This window comes from Pongo pygmaeus, chromosome 7 (assembly GCF_028885625.2).
Source record: "Pongo pygmaeus isolate AG05252 chromosome 7, NHGRI_mPonPyg2-v2.0_pri, whole genome shotgun sequence".
Taxonomy (NCBI): Eukaryota; Metazoa; Chordata; class Mammalia; order Primates; family Hominidae; genus Pongo; species Pongo pygmaeus.
In genome coordinates this window covers 125,847,006-125,871,949 of record NC_072380.2, presented here as the reverse complement: position 1 = coordinate 125,871,949, position 24,944 = coordinate 125,847,006, and the positions used below count along the sequence as shown (strand labels likewise).

The 24,944-nt window shown below is 33.6% G+C and overlaps 1 protein-coding gene across 1 annotated transcript in view; it reads left to right on the top strand.

The window, feature by feature from the left end:
- The window catches only part of CSMD3 (CUB and Sushi multiple domains 3), a 1,221,229-nt gene that overhangs the window by 239,628 nt on the left and 956,657 nt on the right, over nucleotides 1-24,944 (top strand). The window contains exon 4 of the mRNA XM_054498903.2: nucleotides 12,359-12,553. Coding sequence (XP_054354878.2) covers nucleotides 12,359-12,553 — 195 coding nt within the window. The remainder of the gene's footprint in view (nucleotides 1-12,358; nucleotides 12,554-24,944) is intronic.

Here is a 24,944-nt window from a genome sequence, read left to right as displayed (position 1 = left end):
TGACCTGGCCATATGGTCAGGGAGGAGGGCAATAGAAACCTGTCTTATTAAAAAGATGCCCACATAGGGCACAGCCCTATGGAGATTCAAGCTCACATTAAGTAGAACATGTTGATGGCCATGAAGAACCCTTTTCCATGCGTGGAAGGTGACTGGAATTGACAAGCAAATATCCCGGGGTGCTCTCCTGAGGGCCAATTGGGTCCATGAAATGAGTGGATACAGGAGTGCTGAATCTGATCAGGCTCCTTTTATACCTTCTCAGGCACATAATGTCAATAAGAATGGTTTTGTGTGCCAGCAAGAGAGACAGAGGGTGCTGACAGATACAGGGCAGATTCCCTGGTGGGAAGTCCTGAACACAGCTTGCGAGTGAGACAGATGCTGGAATCCCTGGGAAGATACAAATGGGTCTTCACAGGAATAGACACTGATGATGGACTGGGTTTTGCTTGTCCTGTGAAAGATGCAAATGCCCCGAGTGCTGTTACAACACACATATACACACACACGCACACATGCACACATTCACACACACACACACATGCACACATACATGCACGCACACACACACACCAAAATATACAGATTTGGACATCTGACTTTCATTTCTTCAGACCAAGAAACATACTGTACGGCCCATAATTTTCAACAAAGATATATCCTCCTCAGAGAAAGTTTAATAGAAAAGTGGAATGGACATTAAAACACTGGTTGTCTAAAACAGAGAGAGATGAAAGCATGAAGGGCTGGCTTACACACCTGCATGGACGTGTGCTAATACTCAACATGAGTGGGACTAAAGGAGTGTCCTCACTAGATTTTCCTCAGTTTTTCTGGTTGATCTGGGAAAGAGGGATGGGGAAGGATACTGGTATGACTATGTGATTATTGCCACAGGAGGAGTAAGCCAGTATAATGATTATACGTTTATGCTTCTTTCCTTTTCTTTCTTCCCACATCACCTCAAATTTTTTTTCTCCTTTCCCTACTTGGTATGTGGTCCTAGGACCAGGACTGCAACTACAAGTGCTGGAAACAAGAATGATTTCTAAAAGAAAAAACAAAGAAACAAACACACAAAAAAGAACCTTCTGCCAGAATTCTTAAGTGCCTGATGGGGGTGGGTTGTGCCTTTACAATCTGGCAAAATTTGAGTTAACAGTGAATGCCGCCTATATTGCCTGGTGTTAAAAATGGCCCTATAGTTGTGACTTATGTAACCATACCCTAAGTAAGCGTTGAAATGAACTGCTGGGGAAGCACTTGCTACCCACTAGCATTGCTGCCTGCAATCTAGACCAGCACGGTGATGATTCTAATGTCCCTTCCAAAGGTGAAAAAGTTTGGACATTAATGGAAAAAAGGAGAAAGAGTAACTGGAAGGTTATGGAATAAATGAATGGGTTATAAATTGAGAGAAACCTAATATTACTTAACACCTTGAAGGAGATTCAAAGCTAGAGAAGACATTGTCTCTTAGCTGAATTATACCAGATGTCTGAAAGGGTGAAGCTATAGGTTTGTGGAGACCACATCTGCTTTTGGAAGCTGATAAGATTGAATGAAAGCCTGCACCTGAGTGGCCTCAGGCTAGCAGACATTCATACAATATGATAGACTAAGCTATTTATTAATGGTGAACTGGAATTCTAGTGATGTCGCCATACCTTTTGAGTTGTATGTCTTTTTGATCTAAGAGATCTGAGTTCAAAGACCAGGGGTTGACTCCAATATTGTGAAATATATATTTGATCTTTGGCCTCATTTTTTGGCATACGACTCCTAAAATCCTTAGAAACTCCAAAGTGATGCTAATAAATTGATTGATGGTTGGCAGGTGCTAGAAAGCTTCAAGGTTGAGGCTGGCCACCCAAACGACCAAGACAGGAGTAGAGGGTTGAGATTTTCGGCCTTCAGGGAGGGGAGAGGGTCTGAAGGTTAAGTTGATTACCAAGGACTATTGGTTTGATCAATCATGCCTCTTTAATAAAGCCTTCATAAAAACCTCAAAAGAATGGGGCATGAAGTGCTTCCAGATAGCTAAACATCTGGAGGTTCCTGAAGGGTGGCACTCCCAGGGAGGGAATGAAAGCTCTGTGACCCTTTCCATACCTCACCTTATGCATCTCTTCATCTGTATCCTGTGTAATATCTTCTGTAATAAACTGGTAAATGTAAGCAAGTGAATCCTTAAGTTTTGTGAGTCTCCCTAGTGAAAACTCCACTGGAAGATTGTCAGGCAAAGGTTCCAGAGGCCCAGACTTTTGCCTGGTGCCTGGGGGGTCAGTCTTGGGGATTAAGCCCTCAACCTATGAGATCTGATACTATCGCCAGGTAGACAATGTCAGAATTGAATTGGAGGACACCCAATTGTTGTCCACTGCAAAAATTGATTGCTTGCTTCGTGGTCACAGAAGTTTTCTGTGCCCATTGTTTTAGTGTCGGAGTAGAGGAAAAACACAGTTTGACTTGGCTTTTACACACACAAAAACCCATCACCCTGATTTGATCAGTACACACTGTATGTATATAGTATCAAAATGTCACATATACCCCCAAAATGTGAACAAGTAAGACATTATATATAAAACAGAGAAGAGCTCAGGCATAAATTGGCCATTTTCAAGAAGAGAGTGAATAGAGTCTAAATTCTGGGGACTTACGGGTTGGAAAAACCAACTGCTTCTGTATAGCAGGGGATAAGAAGGTTTATCAGAATCTTATGTAAGTTTCTTAGTCTAAGGATGGAAGGCAGCCTTGGGGCCAAAGATCAGGTAAGGAATGTTGCATTTCCGTCCAAGCGTATTGTTTCAGATCACCTCAAGGTAGCTCCAATGAAAAGGCAATGTAAGCCATGGTTTGAACAAGTTGGGGGTTGGGAAGAGTGTTCCTTGGCACCAAAAAAAAAACCTGGAAGCAAATAAATTAATTCCTAGTAAGTTTTCAGGGGCGGTTTTAGCCAAATAAATTATATGAGTCATCTGCAAAACTCTGGTTGTCAATCCCCAAGTCAATTTTCAAGCACCAAACCTGCATTAGCAGAGGTAGGGTATAAGCTCAAAGCACTCCCAAAGATAGTTTACTCTTCAACACCAGCTTCAAATTTTACCACAGAGAATGTGGACAAGAAAGAACTATTCAGAAGAAAATGCCAGGGGACAACAGGACGCAGGAGAAAGGAGCACCTCCTAGAGAACAGGACCACGGTCTGCCAGGGCAGGAAGTGCTTCAGAATCTCTGTCCGACAGGATCTATGCATGGCCATGCTCTTTAACTGTGGAATATTCCCCTTTATTTGCTTACCCACATGGGGTTATGTATTGTAACCATCTATTTTCTGCTCCACCAGGTCTCTGTTCCATGAGGAACTATAGTGGGCCTTGACAGAAAAATGATAACAACAACGACAACAACAACAAAACTGCTGTGCATCTCCCAGGGAAGTTTGTTGCTGTTGTTGTTGATCTTGTTGTTGTTCCTTTCCCTTAACATCTTCTCATTCAACTCAGTAGCCTGGAATTCAACATTTGCAGCAACCCAGCTTCTCCTTACAGACAAAGGACAAAGGCAATGCCCTAGGGGAGGATAGAGTAGCAAGTTGGAAAACAAACTGAGTCCCTGATGGCCTGAGGGCACAGTCCAATCTCTTCTACCCTAGAGCAATGAGTCACATGAAGGGAAATAACTGCTATCTTATTTAAGCAATTCGTTTTGAGTTTTTTTTTGTTTGTTTTTGTGGTTTTTTTTTTTTTTTTGGCAGCAGCAGCAGCAGCTCAGCATTGACCCTAAAACAGCTAATTTCAAGTCTTTCCAAAGTGCAACCCTAAGATTATTTTCTGAAGTTACATTCTGTGTTTCCTCATATGTATCAATCTATTCAGACCAACGTATTAAAACCACCCTATTCTGCATACCGCTCTTGACTACATCTTGGACATTCCTCTCTATGGGTCTTATTCATATGATTTATTTGACTCTTCTGAATCTTCTCCAACTAAAAACTTACTTATCTCATTTCATAAAATAGCCTTCCTTTAGCATATGTATATAATAGTTAAAATTGTTTTTTAAAAATCAGCTTATGGAATCAGTTTTACTTTTTAATTTCTAGGTCGTTACCATGTATGTCTTATTTTTCCAACTTGAGTTATGTTTCAACAAGATAGAAATGGTGCCATGCCATATTTTATACTCATTTGACATTTGTGCTTTGGGCTTCAATAATTATTTGGTGATGGATTAATTGCTAAAATACAGTGGCATTTCTCAGTCATCATATTTGTTGAATATATAATTCCAGTAAATTATCCATGATTGGCTTAACACATCTTTTCAAAGAATTAAATTATCTTTATCCAAAAGTCTTAATACAGATACTTGCCCTAGTTCTGTCAGAGGAGAGTCTATTCATGTTTTTCTATTATTCTGAATCAATCTATCAAATGCTACTCTGTGCTAAATGCAACATTATTCCATGTTCAGAAACTTTAATGTGAGTACGGCTGCTAATATGCCTCCTTTTTGTATTTGTATTTCTTTGGTTTTGGTAATATTCTGGTAGTTATGTACAACAGAGTTAGCTTCTAATAATCATAACTTTTTATATTTCATGATCTTTTCACCCAACTATGTTAACACAATGGTGGTTATAGAGTTTACAAAACAAAAAATATAATATTGTTTTTGTAAATTCATTTTGGGTGATAAAATTTATTTAGCCAATAAAAGGGCACAGATATTTCCAATTGAATGGGCATTACCTCTTATTCATGGGTCAACATAACTAATGGCTTGTCCTTGTATATGGTGCAACGTATTTTCTACCTTGTATTTAACCAAAAATCTACATCTGATGCTGAAATATTTTTCTGTAGTGCCAGTGGACCTTATCTATATCCACAATATGAAAACAGAATGACATTACCAACATAGCATAAATGTGTATGTGTTTGGTTTTACACTAACTTTTCCAATGCTTCATACTTTCTTCCCTTGGAAATATAGCCATCTTACCCTGAGACTTATCTAAATATTTTTTAAAATGACAATAGACTTTTCTCCTACTGCTTATAATACATTTTAATCAGTGTTCATTCCTCCCTAAAATCAATCCAATAATCTATTTTCCTCTTAGGCAGCCCAGCTAAGACAGTACTATCTTGCTCTTATTTCTTTTCTAGCAACCAGTAATTTATTTGGGTTCCTTTTCAATAAGTTAAAATAATAAACAAATAATGATAATAATAATAATAATAATAACAATAATAATAATAATAACAAATAACATACAATAGTTGTCCCTTTGATTAGCAACTCTGAACCTTTTTTGAAGTTTCAGGATGACTTCCAAAACGGCAAATGCGGCCTCATGTTTGCAACATCTCCAGCATCCCAGTGAGGTCTGTGACATGACTCCAGCTTAGAAATTATGCTTGTGGAAAGGAAATGGCTTACAGAAGTGAATGGATTTTCACAGAGAAACAGAATTAAATCACATAACTATGTAATTTGACTCATACAAAATCACATGGTGCCAATGTGATCCAGTGCTTATTAAAACAAGTTTAAATCATGCTATTCCTGCAACTCTCTTCTATACTACAGATTCCACTCTATTATTTTGTATTTAAACATTTAATTCTGTGCGATCTGTGTGATAATTAACTTTTAAATTTTTCTACTCAAGGAGATAACGCAATTAGTTTAATACTTTTTTGCTTGGGGACAACACAGTGTGCTAAATTCTTGGTATACAAAGATGAATTAGAGTCCGTCTTCTCAAGATGCTCAACATCTGGTGAGGAAGTAAATGTATATAGAAATAAATTTCATTCAGTTATGTGTACTGAAAGAAAAGACCATGAGGACGTTATAGATGCAATAGGTGATTCAAAACACTCACAAAATGTTTGCTCAAATTGAAGTCCTTAGGTAAATTCCAAACTATACCCTTTATGTTCTGTGTGAATGAAATGGTTCAATATTTGTAATAAAGAACATTTTGTATCACTAAAAAAATTGGAAAATGGATTTGTTTGTTAAGTGTTTGGAAGTCTCAGGATGAGAGGTACTAGGTGCAAAATGTTTTGTTTCAGCTTGATGTTATGCTCTCCTAAATTATTTTTAATCATCTGGGAAATAAACCCTGAGATTAATTTTCTCTAAGAAGTACAAACAACTTGATTTTACTTCCCTTAGTAGATATAATTTTGCAGTGTTTTAAAGCATTGTTAATTGATCTCAGCAGGATCATGCTTCATCTATTTGACTGAATAATTATGCAATTCTGTAGTCAAGATGTCTGTTATCCCTTTTTTAAATTTTTCATTCCCATTTTCAAGGTAAGGTTTTCTTTCTGATAATTTGTGAAACATTTTGCCTTTCGCAAGTATACATGTGCTGCCAACAAATTGGGTATTTTTTTTAAAGAATGAGGCTGTTGTAATATGTTTATTAGTATTAATCACACACTTGTTTTATTAAATTTCTTGGTAGAGTTTTATTTCATTTCTCCAAGGAAACTATAACAAAAATTTTGTTCTCCTATAGTCCTTTATATATGGTCTCTTTCAAGATTTAAATTGCATTTTAAACTTACTTATTTTCTTTTTAAAAATTATCTGGATTTTTTAGCCTGCAATTCATCAAATATATCTTTTGGTAACTACTGTGCTTGGAATGGTGCTTAATATATGATACCAAATAATAGACAAAAGAATGAAGAAATCAATGACACCTATAGGGGACTTTCTGTGAATTTGTTTACACAAATTTTCTGCCAAAAGTTAAGATTAGACCGTGGATTTCCTTTATGATTCGGAGAGGAGCAATTGAATTTTACCCTTGACTAAATTACTATTTTTTAATTAATTTTTAAGACCAAGAATGATCTAACATACTTCATTACATTTAATGAAAACTTGATACTTGTGACACGATCTCTAGAAGGTCATAATATAATCACACCTAATTTTGATGTCTCAAATACACAATTGATTATAATAATAATAAAACTGCAATTTATTGAGTTAATAATATTTGTCACATATTGAGTGCTTGCTAAAAATATACATGACTAACATATATTGTTTTATGTAATAATATCAACAGTCTTATAAAATTGGTATTATCATATTAAAACAATATGCATACATCATTTTGGCTACTAATTTTTTAAAAATTAATTTTGATAATCCCTTTTATCACAATTTTCCCACTCAATATTGAATTAGCATTAAATTAGTAACTCACACACTTTATATCATGCATGCTTATGAAAATCTCTGCTCACTTGTACATTTATAGAATGTATTTTAATTATTTACTCTCAATTACTCTTTTAAAAAGCAGATAGCACCCCATAACCAAATATTTAATGAGGAAATAGTTCTGCTTCATATTTATGAGCCTATGAAAAGGATATACATCACTGCGTGAAGCCATCTATGATCAACCCTTTTGAAATATTTTTTCGCAATCTAGTTTCTACCCTATCCTGCCATTTCCATGAAACCTGTCTTCATTGTATTGCCAAACCTAATAATTATTACAGTACTTTGATTCTTATACTTTTCTATTTCAGATATACTTGTTCACTGCCCTTAGAAACAAACAAACAAAAACTAACTTTTTATCCTTTTCAGATCACAATTAAAGCCTTTCTTTATCAAGAAATCCTTTCCAGATCTCCTCTTAATCAATACTAATTCAGATTTCTCCATTATATGCCTTTAGTATAACTTACATGTTTCATTTCTGCCACATGTCACAATACAATTAGTATTCTGTAAATTACTCATTTATTACTTTTGGTAGCCACCAAATCATAAACTCCATGTCCCCCTTTTGCTAGACTATATCCCCAGAGCATTGCTGATGATAGATGTTTAATAGATACTTGTGGAATGAATATCTGCCTTTTGTAGATAGCAATATGTAATTGTGAAATGATCTAAGGCTTTTGAGTTAGGAAACCTAAGTTTGAACCACAGGTCTACTATTTATTAGTGGGTGGCCTTTGGAAAGTTACTTAATCTTTCTAAGTCTCAGTTTTCCTTTCTACACAATGGGGAGAATTATACCCATAATGTCGAGTGTTTTGTGAGATATAAGTGGAAGAATGCCCAAATGCCTATCAAAGCTGATACTCAACAATGAAGTTTGACTTTCTCAAATTGTTAACTCAGAAGGCAAGGGACATGTTGTAGTATTAACTAGTACATATCATAGAGCAATGTTAGTGGTAACTCTTAAAAGCTTCTGATGAATAAAATAGTGTCAGTGTTACTTACCAAGTAATTTATCTTTTCTTTCAACTAATAGAGAAGAGTGTCACTGAACTCTACCCCTCTAAACACAATTGGAATTTTAAAAGTTTATCTTATATAGTTTCCAAGGAATTATTTTGCAATATGAAAACTCTTCTACACTTTAGAATAGTCTATGTTGTCAAAATATCTTCGTATTTGCTGATAATCTCAATACTGTGAGAAGAGAAGATAAATAAAATATACATATTTCCAGCCAAAACCAGATGGATTTTAATTAGACTAAATAATTTGTTATGCCTAGAGCAGTAAACTTAACATAAAGAGTCTCTGACATTTTCAGGGACATATTTTGAGTACAGATTCTTCAGGTTTATTTTCCAGTGATCTCAGTTCACCAACCTGCCCACTCTAAGTGCTCAACCAAGAATATTGTGTAAATAGTTCTAAAGTACTGCCTCCCCTACTGCCATCCCATTTTAATCTTTGTATTATGGGACGTTAGAAGACAATTTGTCAGATTCTATAATTATTTTGTTAGTCACCTAAACCTCTTTATCAATATATTACTGTCATCTGCTGATAAAAGAAGATAACTGAAGTCTTTTCAGCAACTCCGCTTTCAGGTATAATAATTTGCTTCAAAAACACATTGAGATAACAAGTATAATGTGTCTAGCTTGCATGTACATCTGATGAATTACAAAAAAATTCTTCATTATATTTATAAATCTCTATTTTCCTTAATTTATATATTTTAAGCAATATCATCACTTACTGTAAATACTTACAACATATATTTAATAATTATTTTATATTTTTCAACTCTGCTTTTAGGTGTAATTATTTGCTTCAAAACACATTGAGATAACAAGTATAATGTGTCTAGCTTGCATGTACATCTGATGAATTACAAAAAAATTATTCACTTATAAATCTGTATTTTTCACTTCACTTATAAATCTGTATATATTTAAATATATAAAATCTATAATTTTATATATTTTAAGCAATATCATCACTTACTGTAAATACTTACAACATATATTTAATAATTATTTTATATTTTGATTTATTGAACATGGTTGAGTGATTCATTTTCTTTTTTTAAAAAACATACTTTATTATTATTTTTTTTTAAGTTTGGGTATATGTCCAGGATGTGCAGGTTTGTTACATAGGTAAAAGTGTGCCATGGTGGTTTGCTGCACCTAGCAACCCATCACCTAGATATTGAGCCCAGCATGCATTAGCTCTTTTCCCTAATACTCTATCCATCCCCGCCCTCCCACAGGAGGCCCCAGTAAGTGTTGTTCCCCTCCCTGTGTCCATGTGTTCTCATTTTTCAGCTCCCACTTATAATTGAGAATATGTGGTGTTTGGTTTTCAGTTCTGAAATTCAAACTCTAGATGGCTGGCAGAAACATTATCTAAAATCTAGTCTATCTTAGCAATTTCTAAAACTTTTTATTACTTAAAAGTAAATTTAATTCAAAAGTTTAAATATGCAGCACTACTTAGTTTTAAAACATTAAGAGTAAGAAGAGAATGTTCAATCAGAACATAATCTTTTTTGATGGTGGGTTATATACTTCAGTTAGTGACACATCGTACTTGCTTTGCCTTTGAAAATGCACATAGACAGCATAGAGAGAAGTCCTGAATTAAAGGGTTGGAAGAAGACAAAAAATATAATCCATGAGCAATGGTTATAGAATCAGGATTGATTAAACCTGAATGTAAAACATCTTAACTGTCTTTATGAATTACTCAGTTAACAGAGGATGATGGGTAGATGTTTCTCTATATGAAGATGATAAACAGGCACAAATAACAGCAGGACTTTCCTGAAAGTGAAGTCCGGATATGCTTTAAAATTGTCTTGAGTTTCATTTTGAAATAACCTAAATTTTTATCAGTTTTAGAAGTAATTCAGCCACAAGGCAGGAGATTAGGTAATCTATTAAGATTCCATTCAATGTTACTATTCATTCACTGCTTCACCTGACATGATTTCCATTTTGCTTTAGGTACTTTATTCTGGATACATTTATTTGTTCATTTAAATCAAAGTTAATTTTGAGTCCAAAAACTATTCAGAGCTTTCTTCTCTTTCATTTTATTCCCCCCACCTAGTTGCTTCCTGTGACATAATTTGGAAACCACTTTTCTCCCAGACATATAACTTTATGATAATTGAAGTCCTGACCTTAATTATTTTTTAGAAGGTGGAAGGAAGAGGAGTGGATTAATTCTAAGGCCAAAAGTGGTAGTTTCATTAAAAGTATCTCCTTTGTTATTACTATATTCAGAGGATTGAATTCTTATTCATTTTGTCAAAACTTATTAACCTCACTGTCTCTTGGAGCAAACATCTCATCTGTTAATCAAATAATTTTCCAAAAAATTCAGTGTTTCAAAATAAACTACTGTTCAAAGTGTTTCTTTAAAAGTTGCTCAAAATTCACAGACAATAAATTTGTATTGTTTTACTGAAAATTCACATATAGCATATGTCTTGGAGAAATAAAATAAAAAATTAGAAATAACCTTCACTACTGACACTTTAAATATTCTACAAATTTAAGTTTAGAATGTATTATTAAGAAAATTGTCTATTTATTGAAACCATTTACTTTTAGTAAATATTAGCCAATTTCTTCACTTTTCTAGTTTTAAGAAACCTAAAACTACATTTTTAAAACTCAAAGTAAATATTTTTTCTCTAAAATATATGGATGTCCTGTGCTCAATACATTTTTCTTGATTAAATTTACCTCATACTGGAAATTCATCTGTGATTTTTCTTTTACTTGCTTTGAAAAGTTTAGGCAAAAAATTAATGAAAGTTTAAAAAACACTCTCAAAATTAAGCTATATATTGTGAACCATTTTGTATTTTAATATTTTTGCTTAATATTGACATTGATATTTTAATTATTACAATGGTTTGTAATTATTTGAATTAGCATTGTAATATTATATAGAATTTAGTAACTGCACAAATGAAATAAATATCAAAGCAAAATGGGAAAATATTTTACTTTTTATTGCAACATCACTTTCAGCTTATTATTTTGCAAGAACACTAGTTCCCGTATAGTCTTAATTAGTTTCCCTTAATGTAACTACTTATGGAACTGCAGTAAAATGGCCAAAACTAAGAAATTAACATTTGCACAATACTATTAACTACTGACTTTACTCAAATTGGAATATCTTTTAGTTCATTAATTACTGTCTGTGTTTTTATTATTATTTGTAGTATAAAGGTAATAGTAATAAAATAAAAATTTAGAAAACAATATGAGAACAAATAATCTCTAATATTTTTATTCCTGAAGTTCTGCTATTTTCAAAAAATTTTTTTCATTTAATCTAAAGTTGGATTTTTTCTGAATTGAATATTATTTTAAGAACTCTTATGTTTGTATACTTGTTTAGTTTTAAGCATCAACTAATAGAATAAGAAGGTGATAGGTAAAACATTCTGATATATCATTTTCCATATATTTTGCCTATTGCTCTAATTAAAATGTTACAACTGTTTGCACTTATTATTATCATTCGTAATATACACTCAAGGTTAATAACAAATAATAGAGCTGGAATTCTAGCTCACCCTTCCTAACTTTAAAAATTGTCCATTTACTACTGCACTGTATTTTTCTCATTTAAATGAAATAAAGGTTTCCATGTGTATTTTATCTAGGTAAGATAATATTAAGGAAATGAATTTGCTTATTACTATGTTATTAGAATGTAACTTTGAAAAAGCCATGTGAATGGTATTATCCTCAGTTACTTATCTGAGTAAATATTAATATATGAGTAATGCTCTGAAGACTAAGTAATATAATATCTAAAACTTTCTAGCATAAAGAATGACCAGTAATACCTCTGTGATAAAGTTTAGTTTTCTTCCCATATTCACTGTCACATGTATTGGAATAGAAGACAGTTCCTTTCAGTGATTCTTCTCCAAAGAAATAAGAATATCCATATCTACATATATAATTTTATAAATCTAAAACAATAAACTGCTTATTGAAATAACTGTAAACTCTCCTTTTCCTCCTTTTTAATAGAATTGCAGAGTAGCTCTTGTGGAAATCCTGGTGTTCCACCCAAAGGTGTATTATATGGTACAAGATTCGACGTCGGGGACAAGATCCGCTACAGCTGTGTAACTGGATACATCCTTGATGGCCACCCTCAGCTCACCTGCATAGCCAATTCAGTTAATACAGCTTCGTGGGATTTTCCTGTTCCTATCTGTAGAGGTAAAATGAAAACACTTTAAAAATGAGAGTTATCAGCCAGTGTATTTGAAAAATGTGTTTGGTGCCTGTTTCTTCTACAGAATCTAAAGGATAGAGAGGCCAGGCATGGTGACTCACGCCTGTAATCCCAGCACTTTGGGAGGCTGAGGTGGGTGGATCACTTGAGGTCAGGAGTTTGAGACCAGCCTGGCCAATACAGTGAAGCCCCATCTTTACTAAAAATACAAAAATTGGCCATGTGTGGTAGTGGACGCCTGTAGTCCCAGCTACTCGGGAGGCTGAGGCAGGAGTATTGCTTGAACCCAGAAGATGGAGGCTGCAGTGAGCTGAGATCGTGCCACTGCACCCCAGCCTAGGTGACAGAGCAAGACTCTGTCTCAAAAAACAAAACAAAACAAAAACCTAAAGGATAAATAGTCTCATATACTACATGAAAAGGAGAGAAAAATACTAAATTCTAGTATTGACTAGTATCTCTTTCACATTGCTTGTGAAATTAGGTAGTAAATTATATATCTCTATATGCATAGTTATGCATGCATTGTGTATTTATATGCTTTCATATTTATATTTAAAACATGGAGTTTATGATGTTTAGAAATTTAATTAGGCTGTCAAAATCGTTTTGCTTTAAGAAATATTGACTGAGTCTAAATCTTTCTGATAGAAGACAGCATGGAAATTTTTGAAATTAATTATGCTGCATTTGTTTACTATCAATACTATTAAGATTATTTGTATCATGGGGAAAACACAATAATATAATAATGTGGACAAAGGTTCAAAATACAGAGCTTGGGAAACAGAACGTGTTTAACATTAGCTAAGCACATGGATGGATTTTTCTTACAAAAATTCTGGAGGCCAATATTGTGTTTCCTCTGGGCTTCTTTTTTTCCTTAATAAGCATATGCTTCTGTAATTCCTCCATGACTGGGATGTGGGAATGTGCAACTGCCCATCTAAATTACTTTGTAGCTTCCTCTCAAACATGTCACTGCAAATGCATGCACCACAACCTCCTGGTAATTAGACACAACAAGCTTCTTATCCCAGCTTTGTCAATTGCCATGTGAGTTACCTCAGGAAAATCAGTTGAAGAATTTGAGTTTCATTTACCTCATTTAACTAATGAAAACAAAACAAAACACAAAACACCTGTTCCATTTCTTGTGAGAATTAAATAAGATAAGCTACACTGGCTGCTTAGTAAAAATGTCTGCTATATGTTGGCATTCTTTCAATGTTAGATTCCTTTGCTGTGTATGCTTCAACTACTACGGCTACCACGATTACTGCTATCATTACTGCTACTGCTTCTGTTGCTACTAATATTGAATTACTACTATTAGCTATCATTTATTTAAGCACTATAAATATACTATGAAATTTATAAACATTATCACTTTTAAATAATTTCACTATAATAGGAAACTGAAGCTCAGATATTTAAAAATAATTGCTGTAGATTACTCAGCTGGTAAACATCAAGAACTATGAAGAGTTCTGACATTTTACTCTACTTTCAAGTTAAAATTCTTTGCCACAGTTTCATGGATGATGATGAAAAACACAAGACTGTTGAGTCATAAATAAAGGATAGTTTATTACTCACAGCAGCACTAGGAGCAAGAATAGCAGGATTTGTGCCAGTTTCCCAAGCCCCAATTCTCATAGAATGGCACGAAGAGTGTGAGAAACCTGCACAACATACTAAATGGTATTATAAGAGTCAGCTTAGAAACCTGACTCTTTTATAATGGGCAGTAGGCACTCCCATTCTTTCCTCTGGAGGGAGCACTATCTCCGTCTCTCAAGGCTGTAAGCAGAATTATCCTTTGCTCTGGTGGAAAACTCTATATTCTCCTTGGCTATTTTCTGTACAGAAGGATAACCAGGTACAAAAAAGCAGGACAATTGGTACCTGTGCTCACAAGATGTGCAGAAACATGAGCGTTCAATGGAGAAATGTCTCCCAAAAGCAAATGGGCTGTGGTAAAGAAGCTAGGTCTGAAATATTCTCTCAGGTTCCAAAGCCTGAGCTTGTTACCTTTTTGATACATCACCACAATAATTTGTGTCTCTGTTTAAGAACTTTTCTTTATAATTGGAGGAATTGGATATTATATGGAATATTATATGGAAATCAGCAGAAATGCAGTCTTTAAAAAAAAAGCATAAAACTCCCTAAATCAAAGACATATTAAAATTCTTAAAAACAAAGTAGTAAGACACTTAAAACTAAGAAGTAGTTTGAAGAGATTTCAATGGAGCATTCTCAACACTACCTGAAAATGAATCTCTGTTGTTTGGTTCCTTCATCTCAATTCAGACAGCAGCCTTTGGAATCAGAAAGGCCTTATTCTGAATACTGATTCTGCCGCTTATTGACTATGGACTTTGAGTAATAATTGAATATTTTGGAAGCTATTTTTTTTAGCTATACTGGGATAAAGAGAGAGGCAGACATACCGAAATCATAAACCTGTTAGAGTTGAATGTAATAGCATTCATAAAACATCAACTACATACCAATTTATTACTTATGTTAGCTCTATCATCCAACTTTTCCTTAGCACCTGTTACTATCTCCTCTCTAAAGAAAGGATATACAGTCAACAAAGACAAATTTGAAATGGAATAATATCAAAAGTCCTTCTATTCAAATCTAACCCAAAACCAACGCTTCTGTTGCCTTTTTTTTTTTTCTATTGCCATTTTAGTTTCAGGGTTAAACTCTGCTACCAGAGTATTTACTTCCCTACTCTTCACTCCCAGGTCCCAGCAAGGTTTTTTCCTTTGACTTCCACTCTAACTTCTATGATTTTTTAAAATCTATCGAAATTGACACCCACTATTTTTGAAAATACTACCTGATTAACTTTAGTCTACCCAGGTCCCTTTTTTTTCTCCTCAGCTGTAACACTAATGAATAAATTTATTCATTTGTATGTATTTATTAAGGGCCTTCCTTCTGCAGAGCATTATGTTATATGCTGAGAATCAAAAGATTGATTAAGACACATTTTCTGTTTTTAAGAACCTGTGGTCCAGTGGGGCAGACAGTAATCAAGTAATTGCAGTAATGTATGATGATTGCTTTAATAGCAGCATCTGTAGAGTAAGCTAGGAATCTTGATAAGAAAGGTATTAATATCGCCCATTGAGTGCAAGAAAGTTCAGCTAGGGACAATGCTTTAAGAGAAGATTTTACAGATAATTGCTAAAAATACAAACTATATAGAGCAAGAACATTTTGAATGAAACAATAATTCATGTAGAAAGCACAGATTTTCCTTTCCAGCCTCAAAATTAGTTCTCACGTGTTACTAATATTCACTGGCTAAAGGTAGAGGCTAAGCCATACTTCATAGAGCATATGATCTAACTTTCTAAGGTGTGATTTATCTCCACTAACCAATTTTTTCATTAAAACTTAAAGAGTGGAGTAGTGTATATGCAGTGTGTGTAGTTGTCTGTCATTCATTTCCGAAGAAAAGATGGCAGACTACTCAGTTCATGCCTTCCCTCTGCTTTTCTTTGCCACTTGATAGCATACTGATTCTTTAATTTATAACTTTGCAGGGGCCTGATAACTCTGTAATGATCTACTCATTGCTTTCCCTGGAGTTTACGTAGAGTCTCTCCTTGATGAAACCTTTGGTTTTAGAGAGTTCTTTTGATGCTTCCTAACAATGATAGTTTAATTAAGAAAAGATGTATTCCACATCAACCTAGAGGATATGGTGCAAAGGTTTTGTGTTTGTTCACAGGCAGCATGAATTTTACCAACACCATCTGGTAGTATTTGTAAAAGTCAACTAACTTCCTGCTGCTGGGCTAAGCAACATTCTGTATAAAGTGAAGCCTAATTCCTATGCTCCAAGAGTACCTGGAGCACATGATGTAGCTTCAGAATCCTTCTTAACCCAGTTCTCACAGATGAAGTGGCAGATGAGGTGAAATGGTTATGCTATTCCTATGATAACAATTCCAAAATTCATAATTGTATTTTGCATTCAGAATGGCAATATAATACACATACCCCAGAAAAAACTAATAGAATTGTATGTAAAAGAGACACATACTTTTGATGGAAGAGTTAACATATTAAGATTTAAGAAGGCAGTCATAGGAAACATATGGCTGTATTAGAAATGTGAATTTTAGATTAACTAAAGAAAATTTTAAAAGAGTGGTATGTTGTATTGATGATTTGAGTGTATTTGTAGCCAAAAATAAAGAACTTGGAATGCACATGAGGGCTCAGGGAAAGGACTGATCAATAAGGGGATGTGATGCTATAAAATGTTGACAGAGTTTACTGTGATCTGACAGGTGAGATAGTTTTTGGAGAAGCTTGGATGTTAGTGGTGTAGATGTTGTATGGTAAATTATTGCTAAGTGACCTAAACCATATATTTACAGTACATATAAGCAAAAGGGCTAATGAGGAAACTGTTGCCTTGAACAAAGAAAAATAAATCTTCCAAGTTTTATTCTTGGAAGACTGTTTTCCACAATGTGTTAGAGAAATGACTGATGAAATAAGAACAGCAGCTTGATTTGTCACCATATTATATTATTCTCCTGCCAAAAAACTTTGATCAACAATTTTCTGGATCAAAATGTAATACCAAAACATGGAATTGGGCTGAGCAATAAAAGACATTAGTTGGAGAAGAAAGAGGTAGGAAGCTTTAGCCTAGTAATTTTTTAAGTTTTATATACCAAAATTCCTCCAGAGAAGTAGTGACTTAGTTAATGAAAGGATATTTATTACGTTTACTTGTTCCCTGCTCCATATCTGGAAATTACCTCACAAAGGCAGTAAGAAGTCAAAAATGCCATTTATTTTATGCATAGTAAGTCCCAATTACATATGAGTAAATGCTGAAATGTGATATCAGAAATATGATACTACATAAATAATAAGGTTATCGATAAAACTAACTTAAAGAAAACTGAAAAGTACTGTATTGAAACAAGACACAAAACTAATTTGGTGCCATATTTCCATTCATTCCCATATAGTACTTAAATATAATAATAAATTGTACTTCGCCAAAATGAAAATGTATTTTATTAAAAGATTTTACGTACTCAATCAAAACAAAGCCCAGTTTTTTCTATTCACCGTAAAGATTATTGTTTAGCATTTTTTGTGCTAAAATCTGTAGGTTTTTTTTTTTTTTTTTTTTTTGAGACAGAGTCTTGCTCTGTCACCAGGCTGGAGTGCAGTGGCATGATCCCGGCTCACTGCAACCCCTGCCTCCCAGGTTCAAGCGATTCTCCTGCATCAGCCTCCCAAGTAGCTGGGACTACAGGCGCTTGCCACCACACCCAGCTAATTTTTGTATTTTTAGTAGAGACTGGGTTTGACCATGTTGGCCAGCTCTTGATCTCTTGACCTCGTGATGTGCCTGCTTCAGCCTCCCTAAGTGCTGGGATTACAGGTGTGAGCCACCACGCCCAGCCTAAAGTCTGTAGTTTTTAAAAACATTTTATTAAAAACCATTGTAAACTGTCATCTCCTTTTTTCTTAAACCCACTCCCAGTGAAGACAATGTGTTATTGTAACTCTCTGAATCACAGAAAGAGTAGCATCAGTGGTAACCTCTTTTATGCCAAAGAAGAAAGGACTCAAATGCACTATTGAATATAAAAATGTCATGAACCATGTATTAAAAGTTCTTTTTGAGGATTGAAGCATTGATGGTTTGATTGAGTTCATTTTCAAACATATTATTTTAAATATTATTTCAGAAAATGTTTTAGCACAGACTTTGAGTTCCACCACCACACTTGCCAGTATCTGAGCAATATTATTTGGGCACATTCAGCTTTCATTAGCTGTCATTTCACATAGAGCTCTAGTTTCTTAATGCAGTTTTATTTGATGCTAATGAGGAAAACATGTTGTGCATGTCTTTTAAAGAAGAAGCAAGTTAAGCATGAATTATTTGGTAATGGAATTATTTCATCAGCTCAAAGCCTGCTAACAAAATTGCAGTGATGTCAATCCACAAGGAAAACTTTGCAAGTGTCACAGGTCACTTGCTGCTGCTTCAACACTCCCTGGAAAATACAGGCTATTCAATCAACAGGCAGATTAACACTCAATAGCCCTATCATGCACCTTAACCTTGTTTTGAAAAGTACATTTGTGTTATAAAATAACATACACGTCCTGATTAGACTGTTTTAGTAGTATCTAGAGTGATGGAGCAAAGGCAACATTATTTGTCTTTAGGGGTAGAAGACCTACGAGTTGATTTATATTTCTGCCGTGTATTACCTGAGTGTGTTATTTCTTATGTCAAAAATTGAGTATTTTTACTTATTTCAGAATTGTGAAGGTTAAAGAAATTAGATTAAATGATAGTTTTGAAAAATTTATGTAATGCTTAACACATAGAAGGTGCTCAAAACTATATAATTAGTTCCAAACACATTAAAGTAAATTATTTTAAAAATCATATAGAAGTAATAGCTATCACTTGTTACACTTGTGTTTATCATATTTTAAATATCTATTGACAGTTAAACATGTGCCTGGGTTCAGAAATAGTGGAGAATATTTAAAAAACTAAGATAGTCAAGAACTCTGGAAAGAGTAGACTCTAGACTAATAAAAGCCTTGGTTTGCTTCATATCTCTGCCACTGAGAAGATATAAAACCTTAACCTATATATTTAATTTTTTAGACCTCAGTTTTCTCACTTGTATACTAGGGGCAAGTCTTACTTACTTTATAGTATTAAGATAAGGATTTTATTAGTTAATGTATGTAAAATACCTAATCAATGTTATTCAACAACTAGTAATAACTCCCTTATTTTTATCATGTTCACAACCAAAAGAGGACAAACATACTAAGATTTATTTGTAAAGTTATATTTTTGAATATGATAATAACACTGAGATATGAGGTACTGAAAAACTAAGAGTACCAGAGAATGGATGTATCTAGGTTCTGTGATCATACAGGCAGTAGAATTAATTTTTTCAGCATTAAAAGGAACTTTAAGCCTCACATTACCCTAAAAATTAGGTGTGGATCAGCAAGTATTAAACATCGTTTTTGAAAATATATTTTCCAAAGTTAACATAGCATTTCTGAGTTATCCATGTCTGGAAGTTCTCACATTTGAAGTATATTCAATAATTAAACACATATATTTCATTCTATTTTTTACTTAGTATTATTATTTTTTGAGACAGAGTTTCGCTCTTGTCGCCCAAGCTGGAGTGCAATGGTGCAATCTCAGCTCACTGCAACCTCCATCTCCCGGGTTCAAGCAATTCTCTTGGCTTAGCCTTCCAAGTAGCTGGGATTATAGGTATGCACCACCACATCAAGCTAATTGTTGTATTTTTAGTAGAGACGGGATTTCACCATATTGGTCAGGCTGGCCTTGAACTCCTGACCTCAAGTGATCCACTTGCCTCGGCCTCCCAAAGTGCTGGGATTACAGGTGTGAGCCACTGCACCCAGCCATAAACTCATATATTTTAAAAACTCACTATACACAAGTCACATTTCTAAGTATAATGATTAATGAAACAGCTACAGGCCTCATGAAACTCAATCTATTGAATATGGGAGTTTTGTATTTGAAAGGTGATCTGGGTTATTGTCTAAATGTGTATAGTCTAATTTCATGCAAAAAGATCGAGTGGTATTCTTATATAAACAATATGTGTTGGCCTTATGTATGTTTCTTATGATCAAGGAAGAAAATCAAAGCTTCCTGTTCTTATCCTGCCATCACCCTTGACCCCACCATGGCAACAGTCGGCCATTTATTTAACATTGACTTACATTATGTTCCCCATTTTGCATTTGTGAGTTGTGTTTTCTTTCATTCAAGCAATTATTTACTTTTTCCCCTCATGATGTATGCAATAGCTAAAACATTTTTGTTGGTTTACTCTATTCAAGTTTTTTATTCCTTCATCTATCATTCTTACTTTAAACTAATCCATTTTCTTTGATGATAGACAATCTGTGTATTTTTTAAGTATTATATGTTACGATAGTGTACATTTAGAGATTTTTATTTCTTCGATGGAACGATTTTAACTTCATTCTCTTTCTGTGCAATTCCTAGAAAAATGTCAACTGTATATTTTTTAAATCAAATAAAAAAGTCAGTCTCTTTTTGAGGCAACTGAGTCTTCATTGCTTACACAAATTCTGTGTAACTTTGAGCCTTTTGTTTCTGGGAAGGCTTTTGTTTACTTGGAGTTTTTTTGTTTACTTGTTTTGACAAATAAGAATTTTAAAGTAAATTTTCTAAATGCCAAATCCAGATTGTTTAGGGAAAGTTTACATTTTTGAAGAAGCTATAACAAATAGTTTAATGATGTTGTTCCCAAAATTAAAACAGAATTTTATAAACATTAAGTAAATACTCATTTCTAACACAAATCTACATTCCACAATATGTAGAAGGAAAGACAAGTTATATTATCTTTGCATCCACAACGCATTCATATGATTATATAGGCCCATGTCTTAAACAGAAAATAATGGGGCATGCTTAGCCAAGAATATATTGACAGCTTCAGAATCCCCTGTGGTGAAATAGACTGTTCAATGCATGATAAGAACCTTGAAAAGCAATCATCTAACTTCCTGCAAGGATATAAACTCAGTGAACCACAGCAATGACCATCTGGTATTCTGTTGCTCTTTGCAAAGCCACCACTCTAAAGACGAAGCAAAATAAATTAGAATAAACCAATGGAGGAAGAAAAATAGTAGCCACCAAAGACATTTAATGCTTTGTGACACATATTTTAGTAGACTCATTCCATGTGAAAAGTCCTTTGTGTTTTGTGCTAAGAAAGCATAGTAATAGGTATTTTTACAGCAATCATTGGGGAGGGATACTTTGTACACTTTTGGTCTTGTTCTCTTTTTTTTCCTGTGAAATATTATTGATCACTCACTAACTTAGGAAGTTAAGTAAAAGATATACATGGTTGAACCATTCAGTGATGAAAGTTCTTCCATATCATTAATAATAGAGAACAGAATTTAAATTCTGAAGCTTGGATGCCTTCAAAAACTCTAATTTTTGGTCTATTGCTCAATGTGCATGAAATCCAAAGGCTTTCTATAACCACTTTTCTTAGGCTTTTTCCAATTGCATATCTGATTCAAAAGAACATAAATAATTTTCTTTTTACTCCATAATTTTTATGTATGTAAAACTGGGTCTAAATACATTAAATCTTTAAGGAGTCAGGGAGGAATTTTTTTTTTCTTTTTTTTTTGCACTAATTCCTTATATTTTGACCAAGGCAATTTCTATTTACTGCTCCCAACATTTGTTGAAGTTACTATAGTATTCAAAGCTAAATTATTAAGGCCACTTATTATCTATTAATATTTAACTTATAGCTAACTTTAAAAAAGCAGTTGATGCAGCAAAAAATATGATATATGTAGCTAAATAACATAAAGTGGAATTAAGGCAAACTATAATAAAAGAAAGTAACAGGAGAGTAGGATGAAACCAAGAGCAAGGTTAATTTACAAAAGTCAAGTTCTGAATTCTTGTATCTTTGTTAGAATCAGCGTTATATTTAGCTTTTATTTTTCTTGCACACTAAACAAATCTGGAAAACACGATTAGTTTATAGTCTCACAAAGTAAAAGAAAATAATTTGTGATGAAAACCAAACTTACTAGACAGAATGAAAAATTTCTTTAGCTAAACAACACAAAGAAGGCACAGTATAATTTAAGGAACTACATTATCTACAATATTAGTAATATGAAAGGAAAATTAGCTTCTCAGGTCAGGTTTGTGTTACCTCTTTTTACTGACATATAAACAATGCCTTTGTATTGAAAAGAAGATGGAGAACTGCATTGGAGAATTGTATTCACAGAGTCAGTAAAATCAAATCATACATGCCTAATGTCACTGGTCAAGTATGAGTGATGTATAACACAACTGTCTAAATTTAGTTCTGACCCAATTTTTATATATTTTCAAAGTTTGAATCTCTTTGTTAATTCATACATTTGGAATTTGCCCTGCAAGTTAGTCATCTGAAAACAGAATCAAAAGCATAATGTTTTTGCATTAATGTTATCTTAATTTTTTCTACAGTTTAATATTTAATGGATGCCTAATTTCTAGAATAAGTTTCTTTATATATTTTCACATTTTATATAGAAAATTCAATATTAATATAGTTAACAAAAAATTTATGCTTAGCACTAATTTCTAATAACTTTTTAGTTATAAATATAATATCAGACATTAATTTCAAGCTTTTCTGAAGTTGTTATACGATTGCATTTCTCACACACAACTCTTTCTAAAATGGCTTTTGTTGCTGAATCCTTATATCTTTCATTAAATTTTTTTTTCTAAACAGTGGAGATGAGGTCATTGACAATACAGTTGTGTATTTTAAAAATCATCACATTACAAAGTATTAACTTCAAAAAAATTATTGGGCATTCTATTGTTTTATCCCTATGTTTTTTCAAAACACAGCATACGATGGCTGAAATGTTAATAAGATATCAATATTATAGCAACAGATTTTCATATTATAGGAGAGATCACATAGTTTTATTTATATTTTTGTTATTTTAACAAATATCTATTGAATGATAATGATGGAGAAGAGGTCAATAGCTATTGCTGATTTTCAGGAGCTTTTATAGCTTATGGGAAACTTACATAAATAACTACATACTAGTAAGGAGTAAAACTCCATCTTCTAAGAAAGATACAAATATAATGCCATGGAAGATCAAAGGCATTTGAAAATTTTAACGTGGTGTGAAGCATATTAATCTTGTTAGAGACTTGAAGAATAACTTATATGTTTATATTGTATTGCCTCTCTCCTTTTATCTCTAACATTTAATGAGCACTCTCTGTGGACCAGAGACATTTTTGAACTATTCTACATATAATAACCCTTTTAGTCTTTGCACCCAGGCTATAAATTGGATGGTATTCAGATCCCCATTATATAAATGGGAAAACTGAGCCACTGTTAAGGTTAAAGTGCAACATCACACAAGTAATAAAAGGCAAATCTAGGATTGGAATTCAAGCAATTTGTTCTTTTTTTTTTTTTTTTGATGTGGGACGGAGTTTCACTCTTGTTGCCCAGGCTGGAGTGCAATGGCATGATCTCAGCTCACTGCAACCTCTGCCTCCTGGGTTCAAGGGATTCTCCTGCCTCAGCCTCGCAAGTAGCTGGGATTACAGGTGCCTGCCACCATGCACGGCTAATTTTGTATATTTAGTAGAGACAGGGTTTCTCCATGTTGGTCAGGCTGGTCTCGAACTCCCAACCTCAGGTGATCTACCTGCCTCATGCCTGGGATTACAGGCGGGAGCCACCGTGTCTGGCCTAGAGTAACAAGTTCTTAACCGCTATTATTATTCTTCTTTTCACATTGTCTTGATTATATAACTTCCTCTTTCCATTTTTTCTCTAATCTTTGCCTATATAAAGGCTTAACATTTTTCCTTAAATAAAATCCCACCAACCACCCAATCAAACATTTTTAATTTTATAACAACCTACTCTCTTGAGCCAGTGTCCTGCTACTCCACTTTAATTCAACATTTATTAATAGTAATCTTTCCTTGTTTTTTTCTCTCTTCATAAAACACTTTCTTGACCTTTCAAGATGTTTCAATGGGTGAAAATTGAAAAAAAAATCACTTTCTAGGATTCAGGAACAAATGTATTTAGTCATGTATAATGTGTAGAGTTATATAAGTGTTCATAATTTTGGTAAAGTAACACCTTATTTGGGGTAACTAAAAGTGAGTTGACTTTGGCTGATAGAGATAAATGTAGAGAAAAGAGGTGACAATTTCAAGTGAGAAGATTGGTTGCAAGCATCTTTCAAAGATATTTTGAAGAATTTGGAAGCTCAGACAAAAGAGTCTAAAACTTATCCTCTAAGCTAGTGTAAACTATTAAGTATATTTCATATTTTTAGAGACAGTAAATATGTTCTTATGACATAATGGCAAATACTGTTCAGGTAAAAGTATCTATCATAAAAAGAGAGAACACCAGCAATAGATAGGTTTGTTCTCCATTTTGGCAGACCACAAAAAGTTATGTTAGAAGTGGAGGACAGTTGAGCAAAGTTTCTATTTGCCACCTCAACAATAATAATAGCATGTCTTATATTTAAGTTATATACTATAATTTTAAGCATAACACAAAAATGACCTTATTTTACATTTCTAAAAACTTATCAATTAGGTACTATGATTTTCAACCTCACTTGGATCCAAACTAAAGCTAGTAGAGATTTAAAAACTTGCCAAACTTTACACTGGAATAGATATTACAACCTAGTAAACCAGAACCATTTTCTGTAACA